The sequence below is a fragment of the Schistocerca cancellata genome, chromosome 2 (genome assembly GCF_023864275.1).
Source record: "Schistocerca cancellata isolate TAMUIC-IGC-003103 chromosome 2, iqSchCanc2.1, whole genome shotgun sequence".
Lineage (NCBI taxonomy): Eukaryota > Metazoa > Arthropoda > Insecta > Orthoptera > Acrididae > Schistocerca > Schistocerca cancellata.
The window spans coordinates 418930240-418947943 of record NC_064627.1 but is presented as its reverse complement, the minus strand read 5'-3'; the positions used below and the strand labels follow the sequence as shown (position 1 = coordinate 418947943).

Sequence of the window (17704 nt, the reverse complement as noted above, 5' to 3'; positions counted from 1 at the left end):
TTGATATTACCACCTGTCAAAAGCCTGAATAACTATCTTTCGCAGTGTGGACCACTGCAAGACGTGCAGGAGGAGTGTCAGTGAGGTTCTGGAAGCTACTGACAGGCATGTGGAGTCACACCAACTCCAGTGCCAAGGCCAGCTGTGATAGTTTCTCAGTTGAGTATTCAGGGCGCAAACAGCCTGAGCAAGGTGGTCCCACAGAGTCTCAATTGGGTTTAAATCCAGGGAGTTTAGTGGCCAGGGGAGTGTGGTAAACTCATCTTGGTGCTCCTTGATCATGTGATGTGGTGCCTTGTCCTCTTGGTAGGTGCCATTTTGCCGAGAAAAAACAAATTGCATCCCCAAGGGTAGATGCATACTTGCGTTGATCCGTTGTACCTTCCAGAATGGTGAAAACACACCCCAGACCATAATGTTCCCTTCTCTGGCCCTAATCTTCTAACTGCTGTTGCAGGGTGTTTGCTTTCAGACATTTCATGCCGTACATACGAACAGCCATCTGTTCAATGGGGCATAAAACATGATTAATCAGAAAAGGCCACTTGTTTCCACTCAGCAGTATTAGCATGTAAATTTCAGTCTTCGCACCCTGTGAACACCAGTCAGCATGGCTGCATGAATGAGGTGCCTACTGACCCCTCTCTCCCCACTGACCCATCTCTCCCAAGGACATGGGGGGTATCCACCCCCCCCCCCACCCCCCACCCCCCCAATCATCTATATCAACTGACATGCAACCTAGTTGCCATCTAGTGTAATTGACAGATATTTTAGATTTAAGCTGCTGATATGTCAATAGCATTCCAATATGGAACAATGGGGAGGGGTTCGTGAAGAGTGGAAGGAGTATGTGGTGACAGCATATTGTATAGTTCATTCATTACTGAAACATTTTTTCAGAGGGCTGCATGAATTTGTCAGAGCCGACTGCACCCTGGAAACGCCCCCCTCCTCCTCCTCCTCCTCCTCCTCCTCCTCCTCCTCCTCTTCCCCCTCCTCCCCCCAATCCTCATTTCATCCAAAATCTAGTTACTATCTTGTGATGCTATAATAACTGAAGCCAGGAATTCTATGCACAAGTAAATCTTAAAATTTGCATCCTTTCTTGCGCTATCAAATTACCAGACACAGACGTAAAGAAAAAACTTTCAATATTAGAGTTCCATCTTCTGTAGTGATGCATTTTACTTTATAACAATGTACAACACTAGTTTTTCCAAATTCTCCAGCGACAGGGGTAGCCCTATGTGTTGAGGCACTGAACTAACAATACCTGAATTCAAAAGGAGAGGTGGTTCTAATCCATCCACTGGCAAACTTAAAAATGGGTTGCTGTGGTTCCCCATTTTCAGTTTAGGCAAAAGGCCAGTGTTGCCCTAGCTATAATCCCCAGCCAATTCCTTTGAATTGCTTTTTTCCCTGACAGATTCTAGCTGTCTTAAAGATGAGCCTCACTGTCAAAATGAAAAGATCTGCAGCAAAGGCAAGGAGAATCTCTGTTTGGTGACTTCCAGCACTAAAAGTCACACAATAAATAAATAATAATCCAAATTCTACTCATTTACAATGATGTGTTTATCTGCTAGGTTATTCTTTAATGCAGAAAATGGTCTTTCTGCATTGCAAGAAGTGATAGGTGAATAGTTAAATTAGGAAATTTTGGAAAGTGTAAGGCTGTTTATTCCAACAAACCTGTCAGAAATAATTATGGCGTCCCAAAAAATTCACACTCACCCCTTTCTGATCACTTCGTCAGCTCAAATCCATATTGAAAGAAGTAGAATGCAAAAGACGTTGGAAGAAGGGAGATTAGAGTATGTCTTTTTCGTGGTCGTTTGACAAAATACAACGGTCATAAGTAACAAGATTATGTCTCAGCTTGGTGAAAACTCCAGGATCATTGTTAAATGGAATAGTTTGTAGTTGTTTACGGAAATTCCATATTTTCTGGAGCAAAATTGGGAAAATGCACTATTATGCACAACAGCGTAATATTGTGTACTACAAGTAGGAAAAATCGATTAATTTGCAGGATTAAAATATGCAATATGCATGAGTTCGCTTCCTAAAAGGTGAAAATATGCAACATGCATGAGAAAACCCTGAGGCTGCCTGTTGCAGTGACATGTCACAAATGGTATCAATTTGTTTAATATGACTGAAATTTTGTCCAACCCACAAGGATAGCCACACCCATTAGCAGGCTGCTTCCAGGGTTTGGGGAATTGTTGGTGAACCTTATTATAGAACACTGAACTGTGTTTTGAGAGCAAAGAGCCAGTACATTATATTAGAATTATAATTCATTTGGCAATATAGTGAAATTATCAAATTGTAAAATAGAGAAATACTTAATTGTCCATTTCTGTATTTCTTACATACTACTGAGAGTAATGTTTTACTATTCGATGAGTTTTTCTTGCTTTGTTTTATGGACTAAACATTATTTGCATAAAGATCCACTGAAAGCAAATTAGGTGCATAAAATGAATAAAAAAAATAAACATGTTTTCAGAAGAAATGCTAGTCTCTTCTTATTAGCCCCCCACCGCTCTCTCCCCCCACCGCTCTCTCCCCCCACCGCTCTCCCCCCCCCACCGCTCTCCCCCTCCACCGCTCTCTCCCCCGCCCCCCTCTCCCCCACCCCCTCTCTCCCCCCACCCCCTCTCTCCCCCACCCCTCTCTCCCCCCACCCCTCTCTCCCCCCACCCCTCTCTCCCCCCGCCCCTCTCCCCCCCTCTCTCCCCCACCCCTCTCTCTGCCCCCCACTACACCCATCTCTCTCTCACCCCCCAACCCCTCTCTCCCCACCACAAACTGTAAGTGTGTGTGTGTGTGTGTGTGTGTGTGTGTGTGTGTGTGTGAGAGAGAGAGAGAGAGAGAGAGAGAGAGAGAGAGAGAGAGAGAGAGAGAGAGAGAGGGGGGGGGCAGTTTTAGAAAGACTTTGTCATGAAGAACAGTTACCCCTCCACCTCCATAACTGAGATCACTAATGTATGGTTCTATGGTGGAACTGCACTCTAAGTATAGCCCATTTTGTAATCCTGATGGAAAATTATTTACCAGCTTTGGCTAGCAATAGGATGAAGGGTGGTGTCATAAAATTCTAGATCACCAGACTTGATGCCAATGCCCTTGGTTAAATTCCAAACTTCTGTACCCTCTCGTGAAGTAAAACTGTGTGACATAATTTTTTATTGTGATTCATCCATTTGATGGGGACATAGGTTTGGCAGTCCTCTCTTTTCTCTCATCTTTGTCATAAGCATGTGGCCATGAGTCACACAAGTAAGGCAATAAATATCGCCCTTCGCTTCATACATGTCTGTTGTGTAGCACCTCTTTTATTTGATGGAGGGTGATCTACCACATACATGTTTACAAGTTGTAGTCTTCAAGTTAGAAATTGAAAATAGTTGTTTGTGATAGAATTACTGTGCTATTTTTAAAATTACTCGTCACTCACTTGCCACTATGTATTTCTTCCCCGTGTTTGTTATGTACTTGTCATTTGATCTTTTATATGTTGTGAAGTACGTGATATTTCAATTTCAGAACCATCAGCTGATGAACTGAAGAGAATCATGGCCATATATGGAGGAGAGTATCACCAGTATGAATCCCATCGAACAACACACATAATTGCCTCAAATCTACCTGATTGTAAGATAAAAAAACTGAAGGTTTTGAATGTTGTCAAGCCAGAGTGGATAACGGACAGCATAAAAGCTAAAAAACTGCTTGATTATCGGATGTACTTGCTCTACTCTAAACAATCAAAGACACAACCTGCACTGAATTTCCTGCCTAAGCAACATTCAAGTGAAAGTAATTCTCTGTGTAAGAATTCTGAGGATGAAAATTTGGCAGATGATACCACTAGAGGTGATTGCGAAAAGAATAAAATAAATAAAGATGACTTAAACCCAAATAGAAGCAATTTTCTAACAGAAACACACACTAATGGAAATAACTGTAATGAAAGTGAATTAACTGGTGAGTCAGCCACTTCTGTTCATTATGCTACTACAAATGACTTACCTGTACTTAATAATCCAATGCCAGCAAGAGGAAAGGACATTTGCCTGGAAACAAAAAAGAAAGGAGAATTGAGTTTACCAGATAATAGAAGAATAACCCGTACAGCAGTGGATTCTGAGTTCTTATCAGAGTTTTATAATAATTCTCGCTTACACCATATCTCTACAATGGGTGCACTATTTAAACAGTATATTTGTAAATTGCGGGAAGAGTCAAACAAATCATATCCTGGGAGAATGAAACTGAAGAATTTAAAAAAGAATGGATTAAAACTTCCAGCAGAGTGTAGTTCACCTGTAAATGAAACATTATTTGACAACATGAATGGTGATGAACTGTTAGCTGAAGAAGGTTCCTTGGCAGATGAAAATATGAAATACAAGAAAATTATTATGCACATTGATATGGACTGTTTTTTTGTTTCTGTTGGCCTCAGAAATAGACCTGAGCTGAGGACACACCCAGTCGCTGTAACACATGCTAAAGGAAATCCTAGAAATGGGCCACAAAATAATTCTAGCAGAAAGGTTGAATTTGCATATTATAAAGAACGAAAGGAACAGAAATTTAAACAATCTCAAAATAGTAATGTAGTTAATAATAATCCAGTTGTAGAAAAAGAAACTGATGCTGCCGATTCTGATGATAATACGTGGTATGATAATATTGGAGACGGAGACTCCATGTCTGAAATAGCCTCATGCAATTACGAAGCACGAAAGGCAGGTGTATGTAATGGAATGTTCCTTGGGAGTGCTCTTAAAGTGTGTCCAAATTTAAAAACTATTCCATATGATTTTGAAGGTTACAAGGAAGTCTCATACACACTCTACAATACTGTAGCAAGGTAAGATACAGAAAACTTATTTTAAAATCACTTGCCTTCATTGAGTTCCTTAGATACTTTCAAAAAGGAGAACTTTCAGGGATGTGGAACAAATCAAGCCATACTTTAACAAAAGAGAAGCATATCATATAAACTTAATTTGTATTCTATTTTTAATAATAAATCCTCTGTATACTTCCTGATGCTATTCACAGAAATCATCAACTTTGGAATAAGCTCTTGTCTCCTCCATTATAATCAATAAAATGATGGTGTTTATCTCATATCAGTATCCTAATATTTACTTGATTAAATTGGCATTTATCTACAGCTATAAGTACTAAGCCTTGTTTGCAGTTCATTACTACTAGTTGTTTGACTTTACAACGAACACTGCAACTTTCTTGTACCTGAACAGAACATTTCAATCCATAAATCTACATTTTCAGGTATGTTATACAAAAAGTGGCTAATGGGGTGTGCTTTTAACTTATATTTGACTGGCAGGAGTTCCCATTTTCTCATTTAATGTTATATGAGAGTAAGTTGATATCTTTGCATTTCACTCTTAATCTTATTAAACAATAGTAACTTCATGTTCGAATATCAGCAATGTTGGAAAAGATAGATTGTTGCTTACAATAAAGAAGAAATGTTAAGTCACAGACAGACACAATTAAAAGACACTTAAATAAAGCTTTCTACCAAAGCATTCATCAGCAAAAGAGGACACACACAAACAAGAACACCCCATGCACACATGCCAACTCCAGCATGTTGTGCCAGAATGCAACTATCACATGGGATGCAAGCAGCAGTCTGGAGGGGGTGGGGAAGGGGAAGGGATAGTAGTGTACAGGAGAGGAGGGGAGAGATGTACACTGTCTGGTGGTGTGTGCAGGGACTAGATTGCCAATGGTGCAATGTCGGGAGGCTGTGGGGCAATGAGGTGGAAAAAAAGGATAAATGTGGGGGAAGATAGGTAGGTGCATTGCCAGTGGGCAGCAAATAAACAGTGTGGGAGACAAGATTGGGGAGGGGAAGATAGGACAGAGGGGGTGATAATGTTGGATGGAGGATGTGGGGGCAGTACGTTACCAAAGGATGAGGCTGGGATAGTTATGAGAGTGGATAATGTGTTGTAACAGTAACTCCCTTCTGCACCTTCAGAAAAGCTGGTGGTGAAGGAAAGGATCCAAATGGCTCAGGTAGAGAAGCAACCATTGAAATCAAGCATGTTGTGTTCAGCTGCATGTTGTGCCACAGGGTGGTCAACTTTGCTCTTGGCCACAGTTTGGCAGTGGCCATTCATCTTGGCGGTCAGGGGGTTTGTAGTCATACCAATATAAAAAGCTGTGCAATGATTGCAGCAGAGCTGGTAAATGAGATGGCTGCTTTCAAAGGTAGCCTGACTGCTGGTGGGGTAAGATAAACCTATGGCAAGAGTGGATTAACAAGTCCTGGGTGGATGGACTGGGCACGTCTTGCACCTAGGTCTTCCACAGGGATATGATCCTTGCGGCATGGGGTTGGGATTCGGAGTGGCACAGGGATGCACTAGGATGTTGTGGAGGTTGGGTGGGTGATGGAACAACACTTTGCGAGGGGTGGGAAGTGTCTTGGGTAGAATGTCCCTCATTTCAAGGCATGATGATAGGTAATCAGACCCTTGGCAAAAGATGTGGCTCAGTTGTTCCAGTCCGGGGAGGTACTGGATGACAAAGAGGGCACACCTTTGTGACTGTTTCTTGGGGGTGGTGGGAGGGTTGGGGGTGTGAGGGGAAATGGCACGTGAGATTTGTTGGTGGACAGGTCTGGGGGATAGTGCTTGTCTGTGAAGGACTTGGTGAGGCCCTCAACATACTGAGCAAGGGAGTTTTTGTCACTGCAGATAAGCTTTCCCCACATGGCCCGGCTGTATAGGAGTGTTTTTTTTTTTTTTTGTGTGGGAGGTATGACAGCTGTCAAAATCAAGGTACTGTTGGTGGTTGGCGGGTTTAAATTGGAGATATGTGCAGACGGAGCCATCAGAAAGGAGAAAGTCAACATTGAGGAAGATGACAAGATGCTGAGGTTATGAAGGAATGAAGGTAGAATGTCTTGGCCCTGAGTCCAGTTCTTGAATATATCATCATCAGTGAACCATCAGAGTACGGGTTTGGCATTTTGGAAGGCTAGGAAGGTACCTAGAACGCCCACAAACAGGTTGGCGTAAGAGGGCAACTTGTGGTTGCCCATGACTGTGCCGCAAATTTGTTTATATACCTTCCCTTCAGAGGAGGAGTAGTTGTGTATGGGGAATGAGGTATTGGGTTTGGAGTCAGGAGGATGTTGGGAAAGGTTGTGTTCTTTAGAGGTAAGACCATGGGCATAAGGGACGTTGGTGTACAGAACGCTGACATCAGCAGTGACGAGTAGGGATCCAGGAGGTAAAGGGGTGTGGATGGTGGAGAGTGGGTGAAGGAAATGGTTGATGTGGCGTGCTAGATTATGAGCAGTTGGTTGAAAGTGTTGGTGAATGAGGGCCAAAATTCTTTCAGTGAGACAGAATAATCATCTGCAATTGGGTGTCCAGGATTGTTTGGTTTGTGGATTTTGGAGAACATGTGGAAGGTGTGTGTGTGCGGGGTGTCATAGGGGCGAGGAGGGAAATAGATACAGGGCAAAGTTTCTGGGAAGGACAATGATTGAAGGTTGTGTTAGACTTGTGCGATGAGATCACTCTGGCAGAATTTACATGTGGAGAGTCAGATAAATGGCGGAGTCCTTCTGCCATGATTCATAACAGAGGGTGGGACCTTTGTGTGCACGTAGGATGATTAGGGCTGGATTTGTTTTGAGATTGTTTATGGCTATTCTTTCTTATAGTGAGAGATAGGGACCTGGGGAAGCTAAGTTGGAGGTAAGGAATTCCTGGATGGTGACCAGTGGGTGGTTAGATGGGAGGCTCATGGTTGGGTGATGATATGAACTGGAAGAAGCAGAGTTTAATGTTGGAATTTGTGTGATTATGGTTGGAGGGACTGGCGATAAAGAAGTGCTTCCACTGCAGGGAGTGGGAGGAGGAGAGTAGGTCCTTGGTCTTTGACAAGTCCAGTGTGGTTAAGTTTGGATGTAAGGCTAAAGGTGAGGTGCAGATGACTCAAATTTCTGTGGAGCTGAGAGTTTTGGTGGAAAGGTTAACAACTGTGTGAAGGGCATGTTTTGACTCTGAATCTAAGGGAGAGTTGATAGGAAGTTTTTGGGGGATGTAGCAAGTTGGAAGGGTCAGCTAGGCAGGGTGTGCCTGCTATGAGGGGTGGAAGGGGAGGAACACTGTGGGTATGATAGTAGTGCCCGGAGTGGCAGTAGTATGTCAGCTGCTTGGATAACTTAGGGAGGTGGTGTCAGGAAAGCTCCTCCAGGTGCTCAAGAGCAAGGGATTCAGTTTCAGAGATGTGACGTGTGGAGCAGGGATTGCACAGTAATAATATCTTGCAGAGGGAGCAGAGGTGGTTCTGGGATGCCTGTGTCATGGAGATATATTTTTGCAGTACCAGTTTAAGAGGGCCAGGGATTGGCAGAATCTGAAAAATTGTTTTAAGGAGGGGTGGGATTCAGAGAAAGGACTCTTTTCAGTTAGGCCATTTTAGGAGACTCCATGGTTCAGGCAGCATTTGAGAAACTGTATATGGGAGTGAGTTTTAGCCACGGATAGGGATACTTTCCTGAACTGGTGCAGAAAGGTGAAGCAGAAATCCATTGTGGCAGTAATGGTGTAAAGTAAATGGGAATTATGCAGAAATGGGCAAAATAAGTGTTGATGATTGTGAGAAGAGTTGGGTAAGTGATCAAAAAAGTGTAAAATCCGTAAAAAGCATATAAAGACACATAGAAACATGCACAGATATGCAAAAGTACACACAGATACCTAAAAATACACACAAATGTGTAAAAGTCTGCAAAACTACATGACACAGCATGAAACCAAATAAAAATATGTACAAATATGTAAAAAACTTGTACACAAACATGAGAGAAAAGAAATGATGATGATTGTGTGTGTGTGTGTGTGTGTGTGTGTGTGTGTGTGTGTGTGTGTGTGTGTGTGTGTTTTGCTGTAAGCAAAGAGAGAGGGAGAAGAGTGGGCTACTTCAAGGATCAGAAGTTCATGAGGCATGGGCAGATGGGGAAAATAAAATGCTGAAGTACGTCAGGATGAGGAATGAAGTGGGATCAGTAGGAATACATATAATTATAATCACCAGAGGAAAGAGTCTGGGAGATCAGATGCTGCATCAATGTCCACACTGTCACGAAATCTGTGTTGTATGCAGGCAATCATTGATACAGTGTGGCTTATGAGTAGATGCAGTTTAGAAGACTGTGGATAAATGCAGGAAAGAAGAGAAAAAATGGACACTGAGAAGAGTAATGCTCAGACACAAGTGAGAGGAAAATATCACAGGGTTGTAGGATAGAAAAAAAGCTGTTTGACAGAATCAAACAGTGGTAACTCCCAGTAGAAATATAAAAAATGTAGGAAAAGAAAGTTTGCTACTTACCATAAAGAAGATACATTAAGTTGCAGACAGGCACAAATAAAGCTTTCAACCATACCCTTCATCATCAAAAGAGAAATACATGCACCTTTCATACACACAAGCAAGCACACCTCATGCGCATGACCACCTACTCCAGCATGTTGTGCCAGAATGCGAATATCACGTGGTATGTAAGCAGCAATCTGGAGGGGTAGGGAAGGGGAATGGATAGTAGTGCATGGGTGGGGCAACAGAGGAACACTGTCTGGCAGTGTGCAAGGACTGGAATGCCAACAGGTGCAGTGTCAGGAGGTTGTTGGACAGGGAGGTGACAAAAAAGGAGAGGAGCATGGATGGGTGCATTGGCAGAGAATGGCAAATAAACAGGTTGGGAGATGAGAATGTGGAGGGGGCAATATGACAGAGGCAGAGGAAACTGTTGGGTGGAGGGTGCGGGTGCAGTACATTACTTTAGGTGGTGTAGGGAAGGATCCAGATGGCTCGGCTAGTGAAGCAGCCATTGAAATCAAGTATGTTATGTTGAGTTGCATGTTGTCACAGTTTGGCGGTGGCTGTTCATCCTGGTGGACAGGTGGTTGGTAGTCATATCAGTGTAAAAAGCTGGGCAATGGTTGCAGGAGAGCTGCAATGATGTGACATGGCTACTTTCACAGGTGGCCCGGCTCCTGAAGGGGTAGGAAAACCTGTGACAGCACTGGAATAGGAAGTGCTTGGTGGACAGACTGGGCAGGTCTTGCACGTTGGTCTTTCACAGGGATATGATCCTTGTGGCAAGGGGTTGGGACTGGGAGTGGCATAGAGATGGAGTAGGATGTTGTGGAGGTTAGGTAGGCGATGGAACACCACTTTAGGAGGGTTGGGAAGCATCTCGGGTAGGATATCCCTCATTTTAGTTCATAATGATAGGTAATCAAAACCCTGGCCTAGGATGTGGTTCAGTTGTTCCAGTCCAGCGTGGTGCTGGGTATTTATCACTGCTTCCATAATGCAGAAAATGTTCTACCATCCTCATGACACTGCATTGAACTATTGCAGTCCATGTCAATACAGAAAGATCCATCCTCTGGTTCTGTATCTAATTGTCATTGTAAATCAACATAATCAGAAATTGAGTCCACCTTGATGCAAAACATGTTGTTATTTGTTTACTTATTCATTTCCCAAACTAGTTTTGGTAACAAATATCACCATTGTCAGTGGGTCTGTTCAAATGTAAAACATGCAGAAAATAGTGTAATTATACAAACACAGTAACACAATATTACATTTTTACTGTTCTTCTTCTTCTCCTTCTTCTTCTTTAATATAGTTTTCTATGAATACTTTCATATTAGCTTAATTATTGTATGTTATGACATGTTTTTGTGAATTATTGTCACTGTTTGCAACATATTTTCTGCCCTTTTTTCTCAGAAAATATAAACATCATGTCATCTGCAACTGTGTGAGTGGCTGTTAGTAAACAAATACTAAAAGGTGAATTTTGTATATCAGCAAAATACGCTTGGGGTTGCGGTAGTTTTGTGGAATCCAGTTTTTTGTGTGTACTGGGCTGTTACTTAGTTATTCGTGTACTAACATTCATTGCATGGGATGTAGCTGATTCTATACACAGAAAAAAGATCTTGTTATAATTATATGTTTTCTTTGGCACTGTGTAACATTCAATTTATTGGTTATGAAATGCATACTAAAGCCGAATAAATTGCAAAACACTTAGGAAATTAAGAAATGGGACTTGAATAAATTGAAACATGCAGAGATTGTTGAGAGTTTCAAATAGAGCATTTGGCAATGACTAACTAAAACAAGGGAAATTAACTCAAAAGATGCAGTAGTGCAGGCAACAGTGGTAAAACTAGGCAAAAATACACGGCCAAAAGGAAATCTTTGGATTTACCAGAAGATATTAAATTTAATTAATGGAAGGAGAAAATATAAATGCAGCAAATGAAACTTGAAAATTGAAATACACACACACACAAAACTTGAAGAATGATGAAAAGAGCAATGTACCAGAGAAGGAATAGCTAGAGGATAAATGCAAAGCTGTAGAAGCATGAATAACCCTAAGAAAGGTAGATGCTGCTTGTAGGGAAATTAAAGAATCCTATGTAGAACGATTATATAAATTAAAGAAACTCGTTGACAATATTACGGGAAGAGGAAATGGATGAAGATCAGATGAGTGATGTGATCTACATCTATACTGTGCAAGCCACTTTACAGTGTAATGGAGGGTACTTTGTGTACCAGCAAGGTACAGCTGTTCCAGTTGTGATTGGTTTGCGGGAAGAATGATTACTAGTAAGCCTCTGTCTAGGCTCAAATCTCTCTCTTATTTGATCTTCTTGGTGTTTTCACAGGAGTATGTAAGAAGAAGCAGTATACTGGCTGACACTTCTATGAATGAATGTACACCCTCAAAAATTTACCAGTAAACTACATTGCGATGCAGAATACCTATCTTGCAGTGTCTGCCACTAGAGTTGTCTGAACACCTCTGTGATGGTTTTTGCACTTACTAAGTTAACCTGTAATGAAATGTACTGCTCTTCTTTGAATCTTCTCTAATTCCTGTTTGAAACCCATTTGGTGTGGACACTACGAGAATTTGACAAAGCACTGGATGATCTAAGGTGAAACAAGATCACCTGGAGTAGGTTACATTCCTTCCGAATTAGGTTACATTCCATCAGAATTATTAATCCCCTTGGGACAACTAACCATGACCGAAGTATTCCACATGGTATGATACGTATATGAGACTGACTTCAAGAAGAATGTAACAATACCAATACCAAAGAAAGCATGTGGTAACAAGTGTGAATAGTACTGAGTCATTAGTTTAATAAGCCATGGTTGTAACTATCGTCATCATCGTCGTCATCATCATCACCATCATCATCATCATCATCATCATCATCATCATCATCCTGAACAGTTTTCAGCCCTGGGCTTGTTCTGTTTGGAACATAAGCTTCACCATCTAATCTCATTTTCCCACCAGCTCTATGGGTTCACTCTGGTCGAGTCTTCACATCGTTTTTCAACACACTCCTCGACAACCTTCAGCCATTTATACCTCAGTCTTCCTCTCAGGCATTTCATTTGCTTCTTCACTTCATGTATCTTTTTGAGAATCCTCATGTTTTCCATTCTCTTTGAGTGCCCATACCATCTTAGCCTTGAAGTTTCTATGCTGCTCTGCAACGGTTCCTCTTTTACTATTTCCCTTGTCCTTTCATGCCTCATCCTATTGTACTTCTGATGAACTTTGGTTCATATTATTGTAATATGCTTACATCTCTTTTCTTCATTACCCATGTTCAGATGCAAAGGTCTGTATTGGGTTGTAGTAAATTATATATATTATTTCCTTGCTTTTTAGTGGGACAGATCATAAAGTCATCTGCAAACATCATTGCTCTCATTTTGTCTTCTCTAGTTTTTTCTGCCATATGATCTCATCCAAGACCACAGTGAAGAGTGGAGATAACAGTGCACTGTCCTGTTTCACACCACTTGTTAGCTGGAACCAATCTGCCCTTTCATTTCCCACTTTCACATAACTCAGACTTCCTCGATAAATTTCCTCCATTCCCTTCTTTTCTTGTTCTTTCCAGACCTTTTCTCTACAGACAATGTCAAATATGTTTTCTATATCAAGAAAGATCATCACAAGATCTTCCTCAGATTCATGGTGGTGCTCCTGGAGCTGCCTCTTTGCAAATGTGAAGTCAACAGGTGACCTGCCGGGCCTGAAGCCATGCTGATCTGCTCTCAATTTGTTCTCAACCCTTGTTCGGATTCTGCGTACCAGGATCTTCATATACCTTGGCACAGTTTGGTATCAGTGTGATTCCCTTGTAGTTTCTGTAATTTTCCCTATTCTCTTTCTTGACTGTATGGACAGTTAGTGCCCTTTTCCAATCTTCTGGAGTTTTCTTATCATTCCGTACCACTCTCATCACACAGTACAGCCACTGTTCCCCAATCTCCCACGCTGCCTTCACCATTTCATGAGACATACTTCGTCCATACCGGGTGCCTTTGATATTGTCCAGAACCATTTCCATTTCTTCCTATGTCAGGTCGTCCTCCTTCCTCACCTCCCCCTCCCCCCCCCCCCCCCCACCTCCTAAGAGTTTACTTCTAGCACCTTAAGTTTCACAATTGCGAATATAGACAACCATCAACTGTATAATGGAATGGCGACAATGAAAGTTTTACCAGGCTGGGATTCGAGCCTGGATTACCTGTATATCATGAGCAATTGCTTACCATTAGGCTATCTGGTTATTACTCATGGCTAGACCCAAGTTTCCATATGTCGTGAACCATGTATCTGCAACATGCACTCTTGTATATTTCCATACATGGGAGGCTTTTAATTGAAAGTTGCTTGCCTAGTGTCGGCAGATAAATATATTGCAGAGCCTATGTTGTTCAGAAATATACAATGCAATGTTCCTTCAGGCATGCATGCATATCTGAAGGAACAGGCACTGTAGCAACTACAGCCATTATGAAATACATGAAATGTATTTGCAGTTGCGAATATGGACAACCATCAGCTGTATAATGGAATGATGTCAATGTAAATTTAAGCTGGACCGGGACTCAAATCCAGATTTCCTGTTTGTTGTGAGTGTCACCTTACCATTACAGTTTCCAAGTGTGACTCATAGCCATACCTAAGGTTCCATATGTCATCAACTATGTGTCTACAACCTGCACTTGTGCATACATTACATAAATTCCTGTACAGGAAAAACATTTTAATTGAAATTTCTTGCCCGGTGTCGGTGCATAAATACAGTATTGCAGTGCCTATGTTGTTCTGAAATACAGTGCAATGTCATATTTATCCACTGATACTTGGAAAGCGAGTTTCCATTAAAATGCTTCCCCTGTACAGGAATGTACATAATGGATATATGAGTGCAGGTGATAGACACTTGGTTGACAACATATACAAGTTTGGGTCTGACTGTGAATCATGCTCGGATAGCCTAGTGGTGAGGTGACCGCTCTCATTAAGTGGGAAATCTGGGTTTGAGTCCTGGTCTGGCACAAATTTTCATTGTCGTCATTCCATTACATAGTCGTCTGTATTTGCAACTGTGAATATGTTTTACGTACTATATAATGGCTGTAGTCATCGCAATGCTTGTTCCTTTGGACACACACGCATGTCCAAAGTAACATTGCATTGTAGTTCTGGACAACACAGGCACTGCAATATCTTATTGTATCCATCATTCTTGTCCATTCTTCCATCCACTTCTGTCTCTCCTCAGCCACTGTCTTATTTTCTTCTTTTTCTTATACTCGTCTGTTGCTATTTCCATACTTTCTTGGAACAACAATCTGATCCGCCACACACCGTCAGGTGGCTTGCGGAGTATGGATGTAGATGTAGATGTAGATGTAGATGTAGATGGTCTTGTTATTCATTCCCACTACTTCGAGTCTTGCATCCATCTTTGTCCCTCCTCCCATTGTTTTCTGCCACTTGTCCTTCCACATACAGCTACTGCAGCTTCCGCCATAGCACTTGTAAAATACTAACATGAATTATCTAAAGAAGAATGGAATGACTGCTAGAAACTAATTTGGGGGATGATCAGTCTGACTTCTGATGAAATACAGGAATACATAACCTACACATTTTCTGGGAACATAGGTTGAAGAAGGCAAATGCACATTGATAGTGTTTGTAGATTTAGGTAATGCTTCTGACAAAGTTGAATTTAAAATATTATTTGAAATTCTGAAATGAAAGATTATTTATAAGTGGTACAGAAGCAAAACTGCAGTTTTAAGAGCCAAATGACACAAAAGCTGGCAGTAACTGAGAATGGAGTGAGACAGAGCTGTAGCCTATCCCTCATGTTGTTCAGTCTGTACAGCAAGCAGTAAGGGAAACTAAGAAGAAATCTGGAAAGAGAATTAAAGCTCAGAAGTAACTGAGAAAGGAGTGAGACAGAACTGTAGCCTATCCCTCATGTTGTTCAGTCTGTACAGCAAGCAGTAAGGGAAACTAAGAAGAAATCTGGAAAGAGAATTAAAGCTCAGAAGAAAATAAAAACTTTATTTGCTGATGATACTGTAATTCACTCAAAGATGGCAAAGTAATTTAAAGATCAGCTGAACAGAATGGATAGAATCTTGAGAAATAGTAGACGATGAAGGCTTGATTGTAGTTAGATGTGTCAAGTGGACACAGGGTGCAGTATTTATGCGTATGTGAAAATACTTGCATGGGAAAGTCTAACATGGAGAGCTGCATCAGACCAGTCATCGGACTAACGACTACAGCCACATGTCTATAAAATATATGTATTGCTATTATATTTCATTTCCTTATCATTATTTTTTTAATGGTCATCCAATAGTCTCTCTCTCTCTCTCTCTCTCTCTGTGTGTGTGTGTGTGTGTGTGTGTGTGTGTGTGTGTGTGTGTGTGTGTGCACGTGCGCATGGGCGTGTGCGTGTGCGCGGAATCTATTGATACTGAAATTTGTGTCATGTTGCTGTGAGAACAGCATCATTAATTCATTGATATTATGCATCTCTTTTTTCCAGTTACACACTAAATATTGAAGCTGTGAGCTGTGATGAGATGTATGTAGACTGTACAGATATAATAAATGAGATGAATATAACACCATTGGAATTTGCAGATGTTTTGCGAAGAGAGATAAAGGTAGATCACTGTACTTAATATGTGCAAAATGCTTTGGATTAATAAAGATCATGATGTTCCCAATTTTTATAGTTACAGTGGCATAAGAAATGAGTTTTAATTAAATTTCCTTGTGTAAGTATGTTTTACATTTCTGACATGGGAGGGGAAAGAAAATTCTGAGACATGGCATGAAGTCTATAAGGTCACTTACAAATAGTGCAAGTACCTTGTGGAAGAATTTTCATTCAATATGTAACATATTAAAAACAAACATTGGTTGTTCTTTGATGTAATTACTACTGCAATACCTTCATGTGTGCTATCACATGACCATAGCTACATAGCATACTTTAGTAGTTTCAGTAGTTACTTATATGTACTATTGTGTATTTTGACATATCATCCTGAAAGGTTCTGTAAGGATTGGATATCTGGAACAAGTGAATGAATTAAGGTCCAGTCAAATTTTGCAGCTGTGGCACCTTCCAATTTCATGTAATTAATTAGTTACATTACAGATCAAACTATCAATTAGAGGGAGAAACAGTGCTCTTCCTGATACTAACGCCAATATAATTCAACTGTCTCTTCTTCCAAAATAAAACAAAGTGTTTCAATGTTGTAGGATGTTATATAAGTTTCTAATCAGATATACTCACAGAAAATTCATTTTACAGCTCATATATTTTAATTATAGCCCATTTACATTTTCTATATAAACTTTCAGTACAGTTACAAGTGATATATTATCATATTGGCTTTGTAAGTGTGCCCACCCACACAGCTTCAGATTTTGGCTTTTGCTTCTATATTAGAAGTACTTTTCAACGTTTGTAATTAGCTGATTCTATATTAGAAGTACTTTTCAACGTTTGTAATTAGCTGATGATGTGTGTTGTATTATAGGGTAGTATTGAGATGTTACTCATGTTTTGCTTATTATAAAAAAATATTAGGAAGACTAATCTCATTATATACTCACATGTTTTATATAATTATCAAGAGAAATGTGTAGAAATACTTTCCATCCCTACGTCTCTACGGTGGTTTAATGTCCACTAATTTTCACTATTTCTACATTTATTCAAGGATCCAGATGTATTTTCTACTAGTTGATGTAGTCAGAATGTAAAAAGTTCAAGAAACATGTGTGCCATTCCCCTTCCAATCTCCCTTACCCACCCCCATATTCATCCATGAGGATACTAATTGCACTAGAAACCAATATTTGCTCTGCTGTCAGATGAAGCATATTGTTCTAATGTATTTCAACATTACTTTTCCTCTCCTGTGAAATACATGCCGCAGTCTTGCCCTTGTCTGATTCCAAGCTCCACATTTTTCACTGTATTTCGTTTAGCCCATTTTGCCTTCCCTCCATTTCGTCATTATTCATTTGTCGTGCCCCATAGTCCCGTCAAAAAGGAGAAGTTTCAGGGATCTGAAATAAGTCAAAGATGGAACATATTACATACACATCCAATTTAGTTTTTATGCATTATGTTGTAAATATATCTGTAACCTCCACCCCTGATTCTTTAAAACATTGAAGTCCAATGTATAAAATGTCATATTTCCTGAACTATATGTTGTACAG

At 40.6% G+C, this 17704-nt stretch overlaps 1 protein-coding gene across 2 annotated transcripts in view; it reads left to right on the top strand.

Annotated features, from left to right (window-relative positions):
* Window positions 1-17704, top strand: part of LOC126161866 (DNA repair protein REV1) — a 117357-nt gene that overhangs the window by 18102 nt on the left and 81551 nt on the right. For both annotated transcript variants that reach the window (XM_049917982.1, XM_049917983.1), the window contains 2 exons: window positions 3559-4891; window positions 16005-16125. In XM_049917982.1, coding sequence (XP_049773939.1) covers window positions 3559-4891; window positions 16005-16125 — 1454 coding nt within the window. The remainder of the gene's footprint in view (window positions 1-3558; window positions 4892-16004; window positions 16126-17704) is intronic.